General features: G+C 46.1%; 1 protein-coding gene across 6 annotated transcripts in view; it reads right to left on the bottom strand.

The window, feature by feature from the left end:
• The window catches only part of KCNAB1 (potassium voltage-gated channel subfamily A member regulatory beta subunit 1), a 370,144-nt gene that overhangs the window by 5,575 nt on the left and 345,884 nt on the right, over positions 1-18,685 (bottom strand). For 5 of the 6 annotated variants that reach the window (XM_040974843.1, XM_040974846.1, XM_040974844.1 and 2 more), the window contains 4 exons: positions 18,141-18,226; positions 16,445-16,565; positions 15,212-15,306; positions 5,495-5,615 (listed from right to left, as the gene is read on the bottom strand). In XM_040974843.1, coding sequence (XP_040830777.1) covers positions 5,495-5,615; positions 15,212-15,306; positions 16,445-16,565; positions 18,141-18,226 — 423 coding nt within the window. Of the gene's footprint in view, positions 1-5,494; positions 5,616-15,211; positions 15,307-16,444; positions 16,566-18,140; positions 18,229-18,685 lie in introns of all 6 variants that reach the window. The other variant, XM_040974848.1, reaches the window with a different exon arrangement.

Below are 18,685 nucleotides of genomic sequence, written 5' to 3'. Positions count from 1 at the left end.
GTGTGAGACTGACAGCCCCTGCTGTACACGGATGCTGCATAGAATCCGCACATCGAAAGGCTGGGCAAAGGTCTCCCTCTCTTGTCTCAACCATGGGGCACTGAATCCAGCTGCATTCTTGTTCCTCACATCACTGACACTGCTCGTCTCAGGTGTCTGGATGCTGGCTCGCATCAGGCCTGCTTGTCTCCCGTTTTGCCTCTTTAGGTCATTCCCCCCACGTGTTGCCCAGGGACCTGCTTCCTGACAGCACTCATTATCTAAACGACCCTCTCTGCAACCCTCCACACTCTCCCTCCCTCCTTGTTCTGTTCCTCCAGCACATCACCATCTCTGCTGCATTGGTTTCTGCCCTCCTAAGGGCAGCTCTGTGCCAGAGGGAGCTTCCACAGAGCCAAGGTCGGCTGCCTCTTGTGTTCTCCACCATGCTCCCCTATGCTGCGCCTTGGCCACTTAGCAAGCTTCTCTCCATCCCTTGCACATCTCTCTTTCCTGTTTCTGAGATGACCTTGTAACCACTACCCTAAAGCCCCTAACCTGTCTTGGTGGATGACCTTTCCCTTACATTAGGTAGCAGGTTAGCGCTAGCAGGTGTAATATTCCTTAGTTCCTCACTTTCTTGCTAGGTGAACGTGTCCGCATCCATATCCTGCAGTCTGAGTACACACGCTGCTCCAGGCCAAGGACGCACTACCCTTGCCTCTGTCTCCTCTCACTGCCTTCACTCATTCCTTACCTCCTCCCTACTCCTGGATTGCTTTCAGTTTCTGACAGGTCAGTGTAGACTCCTGTATCCTTCTCCTTCACATCCCTGTCTCCTCACCGTGTTCCAGAAGCCAAGCTCATCAGGAAGTTCCTGTTGTACAATGGCCGTGTCAGTCCTGCGCTGCCTGGGCTAAATGTTACTGCCCATTGAGGTGCGCGGCCTGCTTGATGCCCCTGCTCAGGAACCCCGCAGGCGTCACAGACGTTGGCCACTTGCGCCTGGTCTCTTGTGGTGCCAATCTCCTTCCCAAGCTGCTGGCTGTGCCCGGGTGTTTCTCCAGTTCAGTTGTCTTGCTGTGCCTGTTCCCTGAGTCCCAATTCAGGATGTCTCAGTCAGGTGTGTGCCTTTCTTGGAAAAGCTCCTGTATGGTCCTGATGCTGGTCGGGGGCTAAGGCCTTTTTTTTAAACCTGTTAGGATGGAGTTTAACACAAAATGTATGTGTTTCATGTGTACCTTGTATAATTTTTTACCTAATTTACCAACCATTGTTGGTGCGCCTGTCACCATTTTCAGTCCAGTTTTAGCATATGGCCATCACCCCAGGAAGGCCCCTCTTGCCTATGTGCAGTCACACTGGGCCTTCCTCCAGCCCTGGCCAGCCAGCAGGCGGTGACTTTGTCTCTAGTTTTGTTCTGTTCTAAACATTTCATCCAAATGGAATCACACAGTATGTGGGCTGCTGTGCCTCGCTCACTGAGCATGTGTGTATTTCTAGGCTCTTCCGCCACGGTGCGGCTCATTTCTTTGAGGTGCTGGACTGTATTCCATGGTGTGGATGTGGGGATGACCGCTGAGGTTTCAGCCCCTTCTCTCTGCCTGAATCTGCTTCCTGCACCCTCGGCTCTGCCTCGAGCTTGGCTTGCCCTCCTGCCCCTGCTCCACACAGCTTTCCTGCACCCAGAAGCAGTTTCTCTGATAGTGCCGCTTCACTGGCTGGAAGTCCTTCAGCGTGTGCCTAACATAATCATTGACCTTGAAGGTGACAAAACCTGATGTTTTATCCTAAAATCTCTACTTTTCAGCCCATCCGTCCAGCCTCAAAGTCTCTATTTTAGGAGCACCAGACTGTAAATCCTCTGTCCCCAGGCGTCAGACCAGCTCCCTCCTCCCGTCCTTCCCTGGCCTTTCCCCACCAAGCTGAAATGTCCTTCTGGCCCTCCTCTCCTTTGCCCCACCAAACGCCTGCTCAGAACGTGAGATTCCCCAGGGGTGGCGTCTCCTGAAGCTCTACTCTGGATCCTGACTTTGGTTGGGTGCCCAGACTATTCCTCTCGTGTACCCTACCCCTCCCATGTCCTTTCATGTATTATAGCACTCGTATTAAAATGATCTGTTGCCACAGGCTGTGAGACGTGGCACTGCAGTTGGATGCTCAGCGACAAGTTCAGTGCCTGGCACATATTTGACAGTTTATTAATAAGTTTGTTAAATGCACGCCAGCGTGGATTGCAGGGGTATGTTGCCAAGCACCTCTCCTGCTCTCGTTTGCCGAAGGCCCTGCAGTCCACTGTAACTCTTGTGTTAGCAAGCTCAGGCCTTTCGTGGCAATCACTAGATCATTCCACCTGGACTCTAAGAAACGTAATCTAGGGCTGTCTTTTGGGGAACTATATTATTACCTCTGCACTTAGAACTTCTCTTGGCCCTAGTGGGAATTCTGAAGGCAAAGCAAACCGTTGCCCATAAACGGTGTGATGTCGGCAGCTGCTGATTGCTCTGACAGTTTGCCAGGTGCAAGAAAACCCACTGGGCCGAGGTGGCCACGCCCACGGTTAACACCTGCAGCTCTGTGGAAAGTTAGCATCCCTAATTGAGTGTTACCAGCAAGCACACTCAGAAATGTCTGTTTATTACAGGTGTGCGACTGGGGAGCCGGCACAGTTAGCTTCAAGCAGTTTGTTTCCTGCCCCCGGATCTCCCTACCCCCACTCTCAGAGCAGATCAAAGGCAAGATGACTGGAAATCATTTCCCTTTTGGTTCTGGGGCTTCTGTGGTTAAAAACAAAACTACTTATGTCTAAGGGTTTGAGCAAGGAAAAGGTGGGGGTGCAAAGCATGTTTTAATTTAAGCTGAGATGTTGTAAAGAGAGCGTTGCATGTGTGGCTCACCTCCAGGGAACGTGTCTGCAAAGGGTTTCTCTCTAGAAAGGCACTGATCTTCAGTTGCCTTCAGAGCTGACCTGCGTGCACTCGGGTGCTGGCGGCTTGGTTCCCTGTGGATACCAAGCTTCCCAGGCATTCAGATCCCTTATATGAAATGAGGCCATGCTTTTATATACTCATAGCCTTTGCACATCATCTCTTAGTTGTCGCATCATCTGTAGATTACTTAGAAGACCCAGTGCAACGTATACACAATGCAATAGTTGCTGTCTCGTTTAGGGAATAGTAACAAGAGGAGTCTGCACATTCAGACAGGTGCAGTTTTTCTTTCCTTCCTTCCTTTCTCTCTTCCTTTTTTGGTGTGAGCTTGGTTGAATCCATTTATTCAGAATGTAAGGATGTGGAAGCTGACTACACTCCGTTCATATGATCGCCCAGCACACGTTCATGGCTGCGCACGGTGCTGCTCTTCCTGCACATTCCTTTGAACGCATGCCTGACCAAGGCTGATGGAACTGCAGGTCCGGGGCGTCTGATTCCTTATAGAATATCAGCATTGCCACTTCCTGAGCATCTTTGCTTTATAAATTTTCAAGTTTCACTTTCTCAGCAACTTTGTGAAGTGTCTCTTATACCTACTTTATACACAACAGTAAAATAGTTAATGTTTTTAGCATAATTGTTAAAATTGCGGGGTACTAACTGGTCACATTAAGTATATTTGACTTTTAAAATATTTATTTCTTTTTGAAGGAGTTACAGAGACAAGTAAAGACACACAGAGACATCTGGCTCATTCCCTAAATTGCTGCAACACTGGAGCTGGGCAGATCCAAAGCCAGGAGCCAGGAACTTTCTCTGGGTCCCCTGCATGTGTGCAGGGGCCCAAGTTCTTGGGGCAGCCATCCTCCACTACTTTCCCAGGACATCAGCAGGGAGCTGGATGGAAGTAGAGCAGCTCGGACATGAACTGACACCCATATGGGATGGCAGTTTTACAAACAGGATTGGCTTGTATGCCGCCACACCAGCCCACTGATTTTTTTTAGACGAGATTTAAAGAGAGTTTTTTTCAAAAGAAAGGATTTAAGGGGCTGATGAGGTGGCATTTCAGGCTAATCCTCCACCTGTGACACCAGCCCAGAAGAAGCTCCTGGATCCTGGCTTTGGACCAGCCCAACACTGGCCATTTGGGAAGTGACCTAGTGGGTGGAAGATCTCTGTCTCTCTCTCTCTCTCTATATATATTACTTTGACCTTCAAGTAAAAATAAATCTTAAGAGAGAGAAAGACAAACAGTTCAAGCGGCAGTTATTCATTTACTTAGGTGCATTTTCTTCTGCGCTCCCACCTCTTAAGTGACTTTTTATCCATCTTCCTGACTGTCAGAGGTGACTGACTCTCAGTTTCAGAGGTATCAGGCTACTGACAAATACCCTTTTATTCGTGTGTGTCTTGAACTTTATATCTCACTGGGTAATTGGGAATTCTTCAACAAGTTGATGAGAAATATGTGACATAAAAACCATGCATGGATTTCAAAACTGTTTTGCACCAAAATAAACTCTCTTGTGTTGTTTTTCATGACTTTTTTTTTGAAATCCTGTGGTGTTCTGATTAGTCCCAGTTTCTGCTATTTACTAATTCTTACAAAGTAATTTTTTTTTTTTTGGAATGGGCATCCATCTTATTCCTTTCTCACAGTAAATGTGTCAGTTCTTTTATCTTCAGTTTCTTCATCTGTAAGGTGGCAGTAGCAGTGCAAGCCCACGATTGGCACCTGTAAGGTCAGGGCTGGTAACAGTGTGTGTGGGATTGTGTTGACCATCAAGGAGACGAGAACAACACGATCCTGGCACCCAGTGTCTGTCCAAGGAACTGAAAGCTTGAATGTCCTGCTGTCCACTGGAGCCACTGATCATAAGATCTGTCCAGCCTGACATGAGATGTGCTGCAAATACCAAATGCGTCTTAAATTTTGAAGACTTAGTATGGGGGAAAAAAAGCATAAAGTACCTCAATGTTTTTATATTTGTTACATTTTGAAATGGCAGTATTTGTCTATATTGGATTAAATAAAATTAACTGAGGTTAATTTTACTTAATTTTTTAAATGACCACTAGAACATTGGTGATGTGTAGTTTCCAATTGTTACCGCTGACCATGACCTTTTCATGAATCCATAGCCTTAGAAAAGCAATTTTCATGGTCCACAGGATACTTCTGGGTAAGGCTGCTCCTCTGGGATTGATATTCCGTGTGGCAGTAGCCTGGGGCCTCTGTCATTGCCCTGTCTCCTAGCCTCTGTCACCAGCCTGGGCTCGGCTTCAACAGAATACAAACTCAAGCCAGGAGCAGTGGCTGTCCCTGCACAGTTCACTCGTGACACTTGAGCGGGTGTGTGTGTTTTCACTGGCGTGTTCTTTAACGGTTCTGTGGCTGAGGGGAAGCAGTCAAGAGGAGGTCCACGTGGAGATGCCCGTGAAGTGTTTCTCATGGTACTTACCAAGAGTTTATTCTTTAGGGATCATTCTTGTTCGGTGGCGATTTTGTCATGAGAGGGGTGCGGACCGAGAGGAGCTCCGCAGAGGCCTCCCTCCCTCCCCGCTGCTGATGTTCTTACCCACGGCGAGCTGAGGTAGGGTGCAGCCCAGCCGCTCCGCGATCGGGGACAGGTCCTTGAGCTTGTTTTGCTGCTTTCTCCCTTCTTCACTCACGATTCGTTCCTTCAGCCACTGGTAGCACTAGGGGTAAGAAGAACAGCACCGCCGAAATGAGACGTGTGGTGAGGATGTGATGGCAAAGGTGGTTAATTCAGCAAAAGAACCTTGTGGCGAATTCCTGAACCTTCTTGACCCCGACCCTCATGTTTCTCAGTGACAAGGACACTGCGGCACAATGCCAAGAGGTGCTTCCTGTGGTCTTATTCCTTGCTTATTAATTATTCCAGTTGATCACCATGAACAGAAGTTAAAACCTTGACATACAAGCGATTATATTCTACCAAGTGGAAGGGATGATGCTTCTTACTGGGATATCCCAATTTTAGAATATAGCAAAGAAGAAAAAACGATGGTGTTACTGAGGCCTGTTGTTTACTTTTTGCTAAGAAAGTTGGGTGCCAAGCATTCTGATTGGAGTAAGTCTGTCTCCTGTGCTTCCTGACGCTGTCTCTCTTGCGTCCAGTGCACTCCTAATTTCCCGCTCTGCCTATAATGGGACTTTGTTGTAGCGCTCTGCTTCTTCCTACAAGTAGACCTGGCGCATCTGATAGGGACCAGGCACATTGAAAACATTTTAAAATCAATAGGCCTTCCCAAATATACATTACCTATTGGGTAACTATTGAGACTTTAAAAACAACAAAGAAAAAACTAAAGAAACTCGACACCAAAAAAAAAAAAAAAAACCGAAAAACAAACTATAAAAAAGCCCGGTCCTGTTCAGTGCACTATAAAATGAGCCTAATTTTCTACATGGAAAGAGAAAAATGGCTCAGAACTTCTTCTCAGCGCCCTGCTTTCCAGGAGGCCGTGCTCTGCGATGCAGGCAACAGTAGTCTGTTCTGTGCGGAGCTCGCACTAAGCTGCGACACGCAGAGGAACGAAAAGGCTCTGAGAATGCTGGTCTGCTCTAGTGAAAATACTAAACCCCCTAACACAGAGCGGCAGCGCGCGTTCTGTGCTGCGTGTATGTGTCATGCGGGGGCGGCCGTAAGGCTTCACCTTCCCAACGACAGCAGAGCGCGCCACAATTGCACTTGCCAGTAGACACCCCACCCACATGACTGCAACAGGCTGTTGGCTTTGGGTTGTCTTGCCTTTTTTTCTTCTTCTCATCATTCTGTGACTGTTTCTAAAGAAAAGGGTAACCGCATTGTTTTGTGATTCACTGTGATTTTTGGAATGATTCAGCAAATGTTAAAAAGAGAAGGGCAGGGCGCCCCTGCTACATCTTAGGCTGATGGTCGGCCTCCTCACTTGGGAGCTTGCTTGGGGAGGTGGCCAACGCTTTCCGGTCCACGGCCCTGGGACGCTTCGGCCCTTTCAGAGGAAGGGTGGCCTGGAGTGGCCCTCCAGAGAGGACAGCTGGTGCCAGTGGTGAGGGCCGAATAGCTACAAACAATAAGTGCTGTGGGGGGGATCCCCTGGCTGCTGGCTGCATGAGAAAGCCCTGAACCTTATTTTGCTGTCCTCTATGGGCAAAATATCGTCAATTCTTACTTAAATTTCATAACATCTTTCGTTGGCTAAAGTAACTGAATGTTACCCAAAGAAACAAAAAAATATTGAAAGCTACCAGTCAGATGCTTTTGGATAATTGCTTTTTCTTATAACCAAGAGAGCTCCCAAGATTTGAATATTTGTCATGCAAGCAAAGAATGGCTTATTTGTCAATCTAATAGAACTTGATTATATGCAGTGCTTTTTTTCCTATAGAATTGGGTTAAAAGTTAGGTGTGTATGCAACCAAAATACGTAACATATTAAGTTGAGAGATTTGTAAAAGTCAGAGGCCAATTTATTTAATTTATTTAATTAATCTATTGAATCCCTCTCTCCCTACCCTCAGCTGTCATTGTTGCTTTACTCTGGAAAATTTATGGAGGTTAGGGTTTTTAAAAAGTAGATGCATGATGTTTATACTGTTTTTCTGAAGCAAAAGGCAACAGGTTGCTTCAGAAATAAACAGCTTTAACTACTGTCCAAATGGAGAAATGTTAGTGGAGGGAGGGAAGTTGAGGCCTGATTAATATATTAACTAATTGGGGCCTGGCGGCGTGGCCTAGCGGCTAAAGTCCTTGCCTTGAATGCGCTGGGATCCCATATGGGCACCAGTTCTAATCCCACTTAGAACCAGCTCCACTTCCCATTCCAGCTCCCTGCTTGTGGCCTGGGAAGGCAGTCGAGGAAGCCCAAAGCCTTGGAACTCTGCACCCATGTGGGAGACCTGGAAGAAGTTCCTGGATCCTGGCTTTGGATCAGCATAGCATCGGCCGTTGTGGTCACTTGGGGAGTGAATCATCGGACGGAAGATCTTTCTGTCTCTCCTCCTCTCTGTCTATCTGACTTTGCAATAAAAATAAATAAATCTTAAAGCTTAAAAAAAAAAAAGAGAGAGATAGTAACTAATTGTGGAAGCCAACCAATGTTTTCTATAGGAGTTGATGGTGGGGGCCTGATGTGATGACTCAGTGGCTAAATCCTCACCTTGTATATGCCAGGATCCCTTATAGGCTCTTGTCCTGGCTGCTCCACTTCCCATCCAGCTCCCTGCTTGTGTCCCGGGAAAGCAGCAGAGGATGGCTTAAAGCCTTGGGACCCCTGCACCCCTGTGGGAGACCTGGAAGAAGCTCCTGGATCCCAACTTTGGATGGGCTCAACTCTGGCCAGTGTGGCCACTTGGGGAGTGGAACCAGCGGCTCTTTTTCTAAGTCTCTCCTCTATAAATCTGCTTTTCCAATAAAAATCAATAAATCTTAAAAAAAAGTTGATAGTGGGTGTCATTGTGTGCAATAATTAACCCAGCTTGCTGAGCATGGGCAGTAATACAAGCATCAGAAGATGGAAGACTGCCCCTCTGCCCACTTTATTGCATGGCTGACCCTACTGCACTGATTAGATGTCGACCTTTCTTTTCAAGCTGAAGAAGTGGGAGGCAGGGACATCTTGTTCCTATCAGTCTCCAGGCATGGCTCTGTGGCTGCCACTGGTGAGGGGCTTGGCCAATGTGGCAGCCAGGCAGAGTTCGAGAAACTGGAGCTGCATGGGTTATTAGATTGACCTTCAGTTTCTGATTGACCATGAATACCTCTGCCTCCGGGCGGCATAGCTTTGCTGGCAGTCCTGTGGGATTCCCTAGTGCTTGTGGCCGCCACGATGCTTTATGAGTAATCTTTTTATGGGTCTGTCTCAGCAAGGCCCTGAGCTAGTCCTTGTAGGTAGAGACAATCCAGTTTCTCCCTGTACCCTGAGCATCCATCGGGGTCTAGGGCTGAGTAGATCCTTAGTAAATGTTTACCAAAGGGACAGTTGAGTGAGTTATTGCTTTGTGGCTTAGTGGACTCTTTCATATGTGTCTCAAAATTCTCTGTGTTTTCCTAAAGCCTATTTTTTTGCCCTCTCAATACTGTGGTCATTCCCTGGGTAATAAAACTGGGGTGGGAATAATACTTGTCTCCAAGCCTGCAATGGCTAGTGCTTAGTCCTGGACTAGAACTCGGGGAAAAACAGTAGACCTATGGGCAGAATCACATTTCCTGTCCAGACCTTGTCTGAAATAATTTAGCATTCATCATCATTGAAGGCTTCGATTTAAACTTCCAACTCTTGGATCCAAAGCAGCAGTCTTCACTGTTGAAACACCTAGGTAAAGTGCCAGACTAAACAGTCTTCTTCTGAAGTTACACTGTAATGCAGAATCTTTCATTTCTTAATGTCAAAACCTGGGCTCTTTAGGCTGGCCTCACTCTTCTCCCAGCTTGGATTCAACTAAGGTTTTCAGACTTGTTGTTTCCCCTTTAACAGAGGGTATATATTTAAATTTTTTTTCCCAGGAAGCATTTTGCTAGCAACAGGAAGAGCTTCCAATAACTTTTATTTGCACTGTTCATTTCCATTTAAAAGCTGCACGCCTTTTGATCTTCTCTTACGGGTTCTTGCATTCATTCAACAAATATTTATTACGTCTCAGTTATGTACCAGGCTTTGGGATGAGTTAGATAGCTCTGCTCTAGAAATATCCACGGATTGTTATGTAGTAACTTGAGAAGTGTTTGGTAGCTAGGGTGTTTCCTCTTCAGTACCTCCCTCGCAAGCCGTGTTTGTACTGCTGTCTTGGGGAAAACACCCACAACTACGTAATTGACCTGAGCTCATCATTGAACTTCACCTTTCCCCACTGTCATCGATCTCACAGTTGGCACATGATCTAATCTTGGCTTGTCTTCTCTGGACTGAAGCTAGTAAAGGAACCAATACTGTTCTCTCTTAAGGATGGAAGCTTGCAACCACTAGCTTTTCAGCTTTTTGCTTCATGAAGAAGATCCACTCCTAGTAGAACAAATTATACCTACAGGCAGAGCACTAGAGGAGACTAAAAGTTTCTGTGAAGTTCAACTCCATGGGTGGAGTCACCATTGATGTCTGCCCCCAACTCCACCTTACCAAGGATTGTTTGTGTGACCAATAGAGTTCTTCTCTAACTAAATTAGTCTGAATTGAGATCCGTCACTTGCAACAAAGACATCCTATACAAAGTGTTCATGGAAAAACAAAAGCGGTGCAAATGCTCTGTTTTATAGAGTTGGACAAGCTTCACAGAAGTGGAGACAGCCGAGGTCTGTCTTTGGAGATGAGCAAGGGTTCCACAGAAGGATGAAAGAGAGGGCATTTTCTGGGAAATAAAAGAGAGCACAATGCTTTTGGGCAGAAAATATCGTAGGTTGTGGAAAGAGACAAGCATGGAAAATAGGCTCAGTTAGATCTCCAGGGGATTTCCTGAATGCTTTGCTGTGGAGCTTGGACTCTGTCCTGTTAGCAGGGATTGGGAAGTCATGAAAAGCTTTTAAGCAGAATTACAATTTGGTCACATTACGCTTTTAGTAAGATCATTGGCCACCATGATGGGTTGTTGAGAAAAGAGAAAATTTGGGCCTGGCGTAGTAGCCTGGTGGCTAAAGTCCTTGCCTTGTAAGTGCTGGGATCCCAGATGTGCACCGGTTCGAATCCTAGCAGCCCTGCTTTCCATCCAGCTCCCTGCTTGTGGCCTGGGAAAGCAGTCGAGGACAGCCCAAAGCGTTGGGACCCTGTAATCCGCATGGGAGACCTGGAAAAGGCTCTAGGTTCCTGGCTTCAGATTGGCACAGTACCGGCCATTTGGGGAGTGAATCAGCAGATAGAAGATCTTCCTCTCTGTCTCTCCTCTTCTCTGCATATCTGTCTTTCCATAAATAAATAAATAAATAAAAGTTAAAATAAAAAAAGGAAAACTTTTAGGAGGCTACTGCTGTAAATCTGGCAAAAAGGGATGAAGATTTAATCAAAGGCTGAATTGGGGGTGGCTCGAGGATTTGGTGCGTTCTTGGGCAAGAGCAAGGAAGGCAAAGAACAAAGTGTGAGGTAATGCCTTGGCTTCTGATTGGGACGACCAAATGGATGGGTGGGTGTACAGTTAGCCAAAAAGGAAGGGTAGGCTCAGGGGGTTAAGAGCAGATCCTGTTAAGTAAGACTAGTGCTCCTGGGACATCCACTTGGACACATCTAAGAGGCTGGAAGTATTACTGCACTGCTCAGCACTGAAGTCAGCTGTTGACGTGAATTTCTTTTCCCGTCTCTTCCCTTCCCTTCCCTTCCCTTCCCTTCCCTTCCCTTCCCTTCCCTTCCCTTCCCTTCCCTTCCCTTCCCTTCCCTTCCCTTCCCTTCCCTTCCCTTCCCTTCCCTTCCCTTCCCTTCCCTTCCCTTCCCTTCCCTTTTCCCCTTCCCTTTTTCCCTTCCCCTTCTCTTTTCCCCTTCCCTTTTCCCCTTCCCTCTTCCCCTTCCCTTTTCCCCTTCCCTTTTTCCCTTCCCTTCATCCATAACTGATTTACTCTCCAAATATCCCCAACAGCCAACTCTGAACAAGGCCAAAGCCAGGACTTAGGAAATCCGTCTGGGTCTCCATGCACATGGCAGGGGCACAAACACTTGGGCCATCTCTGCTGCTTTTCCCAGGCCATTAGCAGAGAGCCGAATTGGAAGTGAAGGAGCCAGAACATGAATATTTTTCATACTGGGTTAACTCATCCTTCACTTGCAGTGTAATACTTAGACACAAAATAATGACATCTTGATTTTTATTGGTATCACAGTGCTGCATGTTTATATATTATTTATTGGAAGATTGAAGTTGCCAACTTATCTACCTCTCCAACTAGTTATCTTTGTTTTTTTTTTAATACTGTTAGGGATGTTTCAGTATTTACTTATTTTATGTTTGATTCTTTTTTTAAAAAAAAATTTATTTATTTTTATCAGAAGGACAGATCAGATTTACGGAAAGAAGGCGAAACCAAGAGAAAAATAGTCCATATAATGGCTTACTCTGCAAATGGCCACAACAGCTGGAGCTGAGCCAATCTGAAGCCAGGAGTCAGGAGCTTCTTCCAGGTCTCCCATGCAGGCACAGGATACCAAGGCTTTTGGCCGTCCTCAACTGCTTTCCCAGGCCACAATCAGGGAGCTGGATGAGAAGTGGAGTAGCTGGGATATGAACTTGTGCCCAGATAATACTCACCCATGTGCAAGGTGAGAATTGAGCCATGGAGTCCTTTGAGTTTGATTGTTTTGATTTTTGTAAATCTACCTAGGTGGCTTTTCTAAGGGCACATGTGTTACTCCAGATCACTTCGGTTGGCTATATAGAGTCTGGAGAGTGTGCGAAGCTTGAGAGAAATGGCTGTATGAGTGTCTGCTTTTCTCCTTGGTGAGAGCTCTACACGCTACGGTTAAGGGTGTTTAAGTAGAAATGGAGATGACTTAGTCACCATTAAATAATTTGTATCTCCCACTCCCTGCTTTCTCCTTTTACTACTGCTTTTGTAAAAATTTTCCCAGCTTTGTGCAGGTTTTCCCCAAACACTGGTGCAGTTTGGACGATCAGACACTCAGCTCCCTCTTCCTTTAAAAACCTGCTGTTGACACATTAGAGACACAAATGGAGTTCTTGGTTGCTGGCTTTGGTCCAGCTCTGGCTATTGAGGCTGTCGGGGGAGTGAATTATCAGATGGAAGATGAATTCTTTATGTGTCCCTCAAAACCTGGATTTGAGAGAAATTAAGATGTCTGTGAGGGAGATAGTTAACTAAGTCAGGAAGCCCAGATGCTAGTTATCAACTTGATCTTCAATGAGTTTTTGGTTTTGGATGGTTTTACAAAGTCTGTATGTTTCAGTCTTTGCATCTGCAGAAGTCTGCCCTTAAGGAGGAGCAGAGTGAGAATGAGCACGCAGTGTGTGTGGTGGTGACTGGGATTGCCTGGCTAACCTCTGAAAGGTGGTTCCCATCATGTTATAGCTCGCCGTGTGACGTTCCAACTTCACGACATCCGTCACTTTCCCTTTTTAGGACAGCATTCAGTAAAGCACATGAGGGATTTAACACTTCAGGATAACATAAACTTTGTACTAGACGATTTGATCCAACTTTTGGCTAATTTGATGTGCAGTAATTAGCTGTATTAAATGTGTGTTCATGAGCAAGTGTTGTGGGGCGGAGGGTTATGATGCTGCTTGCAGCATCAGCATCTCTTATTGGAGAGGGGTTTGTGTTCTTACCGCTGTGCTTCTGATCCAACTCTATGTTAACGCACCTGGGGAAGCAGGGAAGGATTTGCCCACGGGCTTGGACCCTTCCCAACCACACAGTAGATCAGATGAAGTTCCTGCTCCTGCTTCTGCAGCCATTTGAGGAGGGAGACAATGGATGGAAGATCTCTCTCTCTCTCTCTCCCTTTCTCTTATTCTATGTTTCATATAAATAGATATGTAGATAATTGAAGCTTTATAATAATAATGTTGAGCTTAGAATATTTTCAATTTATGGGCCCATTGCAGTAACGTAGTGGCTAAAGTCCTTGTCTTGCATGCCCAGGAGCCCATATGGATGCTGGTTTTAATCCCGGCAGCTCTGCTTCCCATCCAGCTTCCTTCTTGTGGCCTGGGCAAGGAGTAGATGATGACCCAAAGCCTTGGGATGCTGCACCTGCGTGGGAGACCTGGGAGGAAGTTCCCGGCTTCTGGCTTCAAGTTGGCTCAACTCAGGCCATTCTGGCTACTTGTGAACCAGCAGATGGAAGATATTTCTCTGTGTCTCTCCTTTACTCTGTAAATCTGACTTTCCAATAAAAATAAATAATTTTTAAAAAAAGAATATTTTCAATTTACTGTGTGTTTATTGGGATACAATACCATTGTGCATTGACCAACAACGGGTACAACAAGTTGAAAACCACCTGTATCCATTTTTCTTTATAAGGATAAGTGGAGATGAGTGAAAGCACTTAGCATGGGCTTGGCACATAGAGGGCTCAATAGCATCCCAATTCTCAAAGCTTCTTTCTTCCCTCCACCCCCCCATTCTTTACTACCTTCCTCCCTTCCTTTTTTATACCTTCTTCCCTAAGGTACTTTCAGTGTTTCTTGGCTGACTTGCCTCGATTTGGTTCAAAATAATCTTCAATTTTCATGACCTTATTCAATACTGTAGGATAATTGTTTCTTATGATAATACAAAACTAGAAACTAGGATTATGTCAACATGCTTTAGGAGATATTTATATTGGGTTGCTTTAGAGGACAAAAAAGTTAAAAGCTCAACTGTTGGAGGCAAAAAGAATGGAAAAAGACCAATGCCTTGAGAAGGTTTTAATTAGGGAAGCCGGAGATGGGCATGGCCACACTGATGCAAGGGTGGGCAATGCGGGCTTCACCTGAACTGTCCTCCTGCGAACTCTGTGCCAAGGGTGGCTCAAGGTCTGGCCAGACACATGCTTCCTCCTCGGAGAACTAGGCTCTGTCTGAATGTTTAAAACACCTCTGTTCTGCCTCCCTTGCTATCACAGAGTAATCTGTGATTCTAATGTTATCGCACATTTCTCTCAAGTTTTTAAAAACAGTCATGTTACTAATAAGGAGAGATGTCTGGAGTACTCTCCAAATAAATTAATCATCAAACTGTCTGAGTGGAAGTAATTTTGTTTCTCTGGTCTTGAACATCTTTATGCTTTAGAGCAGGGTGTAAGCCCAGAGGCCAAGCAGCCAGAGCGGATCTCTACAACCCCCAGCCACAGAGCGTCAGTCTGTCTGCCGAGGCCCACCCTTCTCTCCCCTGCTTGCCAACACACAATAGGAACCCTCAGCCAACCTTGGGGCATACTTAGCTGCTGCCCTTTGCCTGCTGGTGGATTAAGCTGCCACAGCTTGAATTTCATTTTGTCAAAGAAAAGGACTAGCAGATCTTACAGAGAAGAGGAATTGTTATACTTTGTTAGCCCCCAAGTAGGAAGTGCTTGCTGTAACATAAGGATGAATAACCACAGAGGACATGAGCTCTACAAGTCCAAGCAGGTCAGTGTGCACTTTGGCCCCAGTTCCCAGAGGAGGAGGATTTTCTGTGTAGGCAGATTAGGAAGGGCTGACTGATGTCTGGCCAGCGGCAGAGTCCTCCGGAAGGCGCAGGGGAGCCTGCCAGCAGCCACTGCCGGGCCGAGGCCATGGCCTGCCCGAGCCGGGAAGCCCCGGGCTACTGCCGAGCTGTTCCCATCTGTCTCCCTCCCTCCCACTCCCGGACTTTTCTAAGACATACCTTCAGTGAAGCCCGGGAACTTTCGGGCACCCCGTTGCCGTACTTTCCCGAGATGATTCCACAGGCGAGGGGAGACCATGTCATTGCACCAACTCCTATGAAAGAAACAAGTTGCTGTTGTTAACTGGGATCAGAGGTGTAAATGTTAAGACAGAGTCTGGTTAGCTCGGGAGGCAAGCGGCCAGAGAGATGAGTTAGTGCCAGCATGCATGTCTGCCTTACGACGCAAGGATTTACAAACCGTGACCCGGTCTTTTACGGGTTAAGTAAGCCGGCACTGTCAGTTCTTGGGCGGGAGCCATAGGAGAGGGCTTTACAAAGTTCATGGCCCCTGCGCCTTCTCTTTTAATTCAGTATCTCCACTGATGTTTTGAAGTCCCCACATGGAAGCGTGACTGAAAATGTGGCTTACCCAGGAGATTTTGATATTTGATACCAAAATTCACATTTCTGTTTATGCTGTGAGGCAAGTAGGGTTTTTTTTTGTTTTTGTTTTTGTTTTTTTTTTTTTTGCACAGAAATTGGGTGCTTTGTGTGTCTGCTCAGTGCCTCACCCAGAGCAGCACCCAGCAGGAACACGTGCCTCTTCCACAGTGAACACTGGCCGAGTGATAGCAAAGCGAGAGGAGTGGGCATCACTCCTGTTGCACCCTTTTTCTTTTCTTACCCAGCATTTTCTGACTGAACCTCTATGTCTTAGGAAGGAAAGGTATTTCTGGAAATTGTTTGGCTACATAAACCTGAAATTGTGACTTACTCCTTCGCCCCTGTCTTAATGTATTTTTATTGTCCATGTTTCTTCCCTAGAAATATTGTGTGCATGTCTGCCCCTCTCTAAAAGGATGACTACCTACCTACATGAGCATGGAGTGCCTGCCCTCTTTGTTGCTTTAAAATGTATGGAGCACAGTGCCAGGCACCCTGGAGATGGTCACATAGGTGTGTGTGAGCGTGGCTCCTTGGGAAGGCGGTCATTGGCAGCACACAGCTGCATGCTGGGCTGAGCAGGCACCCTAGGAAACCGGAGTAGGTCTTTTCCTTTATTTTCTGAACACCTACTGAGTACACTTCTGTGCCAGCCCGTTTCCAGCCCTGCTGGCCTTCCGTCCCCGATGCCCTGGAGACCCCATACCAGCGCACTGGATTCTGCCATTGTCTCAGCAATGCTGAGTTCTCACAGCCACTGATTCCCTGTTGCTAAAAATGCTCGGAAGATTTGATTTTGGTGATTACCTATTTTATGGTAGAGTTCTGGCAGCTGGACCTCCACTTTCTCTCTCTGGAAAAGATGATATTCAGCTTGTTCGCACACTGGCGGGATCATATTGAACTGTCTTGCTACGGAATAGGCTTCCTAGGGAGAAACAAGATTGCAGGTGAATTTATAGTGTTGCAAAATAGGCTTCCCTGTGATTTGTATGCATGTAAAGTGTTCATTTTAGGGGAATCAATATAAGCCAGGAAAGCATGTAAAATGTCAAATAACCAGCAAAGTTGTGCCCATCAGTGCCACTGACAGCAATACCTCACTATTTTTTGAGAAGGTTTCAATACTGAGTAAAGTCTGGGGCAAATTTGTCCAAGCAGAATTAAATAGATGATTATAAAGAAAATGTGGTTTGACTGTTTTTAGAATCCTAAAGATATAAAAATATGACTCACATATACACGTGATCTGTAATTAGTGTTATAAACAGTATTGTTCAGTGATCATTTTAATAAGACTGGAATACTGTTCATGTGTCTCATTAACTGTAATACTCGCTGTACTCTCTTGCTCCCAGAGAAGATCTAAAACATGGTGCCTGCCGGAGATCTAAGCCCTCCCTGTTGTCTCGACTCATCCCCAACATTTGACTCTGCAAAGATGGAATTGACCTCAGAATTCCACTTCCAGAGTGATTGTGGGACAAGTTTGCAAAATACCTTGCTATTTATACATGTATCTGAAAACAATCATAAGATATTCAATCACAATTAAAAATAGAAATGACAAGGCTGGTGCTGTGGCATAACAGGTGAAGCCACTGCCTGGGATGCTGCCATCCCATATGGTTGATGGTTTGTGTCCTGGCCACTCCACCTCTGACCCAGTTCTCTGCTAATGGGCCTGGACAAATGTGGGCAGTGGCCCAAGTGTTTGGGCCCCTGCCACTCATGTGGAACCCAGGTGAAGCTCCCAGCTCGTGACTTCAGCTTGGCCCAGCCTTGACCATGGTGTCCATCTAAGGAGTGAAGTAATAAATGGAAGCTGTCTCTGCCTCTCCCTCTGACTTTCAAATAAATACATAAATCTTTTTTAAAAATAGAAATGACCAGTGTGGAGTTTGGCCTAGTTAGGACTGTTGGGAAACCACTTGCAATGCTTGCATCCATGATTATGGTTCAAATGGTTAGGTCCTTGCAGCCACATGGGAAATCCAGATGGAGTTCATGGTTGCTGCCTTTGGCCTGGCCCAGCCCTGGCTATTGTGGGCTTTTGGGCAATGAACAAGCAGTTGGCAGACTGGTTGCTCTCTATCATTGGAAGAAATAAAAATTAATATAATAACAGGGCCTGACACGGTAGCTTAGTGACTAAAGGCCTTGCCTTGCACTGGGCCAGGATCCCATCCCAAATGGGCGCCAGTTCTAATCCCAGCGGCCCACTTCCCATCCAGCTCCCTGCTTGTGGCCTGGGAAAGCAATGGAGGATGGCGCAAAGCCTTGGGACCCTGCACCCGTGTGGGAGACCGGAAGAGGCTCTGGGTTCCTGCCTGTGGATCAGCTTAGCTCCAGCCGTTGCGGTTGCTTGGGGAGTAGGAATTAGTGGATGGGAGATCTTCCGCTATCTCTCTTCTTCTCTGTATATTTGACTTTCCGATAAAAATAAATAAAATCTTTAAAAAACAGAAATATAGCAGAAGTAAAAATACAGAAAGGAGCTTACCATGATCTCCATAGCACTCCACCGTGAGGTGCCCCAATACATTGCCATGCCTTGGTTGATCACATGTGTCATGGCTCGAACAATCTCTGTGGAAGACCATATAGAGCACATGTCATGGGTTTCTCTACTTCTCAAGATTAATGTTTTACTTCCCTTCTCATCAAAAGTTAGACGTTTAGTGCAACTAGCTGTTTGATTCATGCACTGACTTTGGCATTATCTAACTGGCTTGAAGGCTGGCAGTACTTTTGGGCAAACTGGCATTCTGTTTTTAGTTTGTGGCAACAACAGAAAATGGTACGAGAAAACAATGACCATTTAAGCTCTTCCTTTATTTTTGTTGCTGGGTAGTTCCTGGCCTGATAAAAGAATACATGATTAGCCTCCGTCAGAACCTGAATGTCTTGGCCACAGGAGTGAGAAGTGAGAGAAGGCGTCTGTTTTGACTTGGCGGAGGGGAAGGTCATTGGGGTTGCAGGCCTGTCTTTCTTTGCATGTTGGAGCTGCAGAGCTGGCCCTCACACCAAGCGGGCTGTTTCATAGTG

This window comes from Ochotona curzoniae, unplaced genomic scaffold (assembly GCF_017591425.1).
Source record: "Ochotona curzoniae isolate NIBS_2020 unplaced genomic scaffold, NIBS_Ocur_1.0 contig_2599, whole genome shotgun sequence".
Lineage (NCBI taxonomy): Eukaryota > Metazoa > Chordata > Mammalia > Lagomorpha > Ochotonidae > Ochotona > Ochotona curzoniae.
Note: the sequence above shows the minus strand (reverse complement) of the source record. Positions and strands in the feature narration are given on the sequence as shown.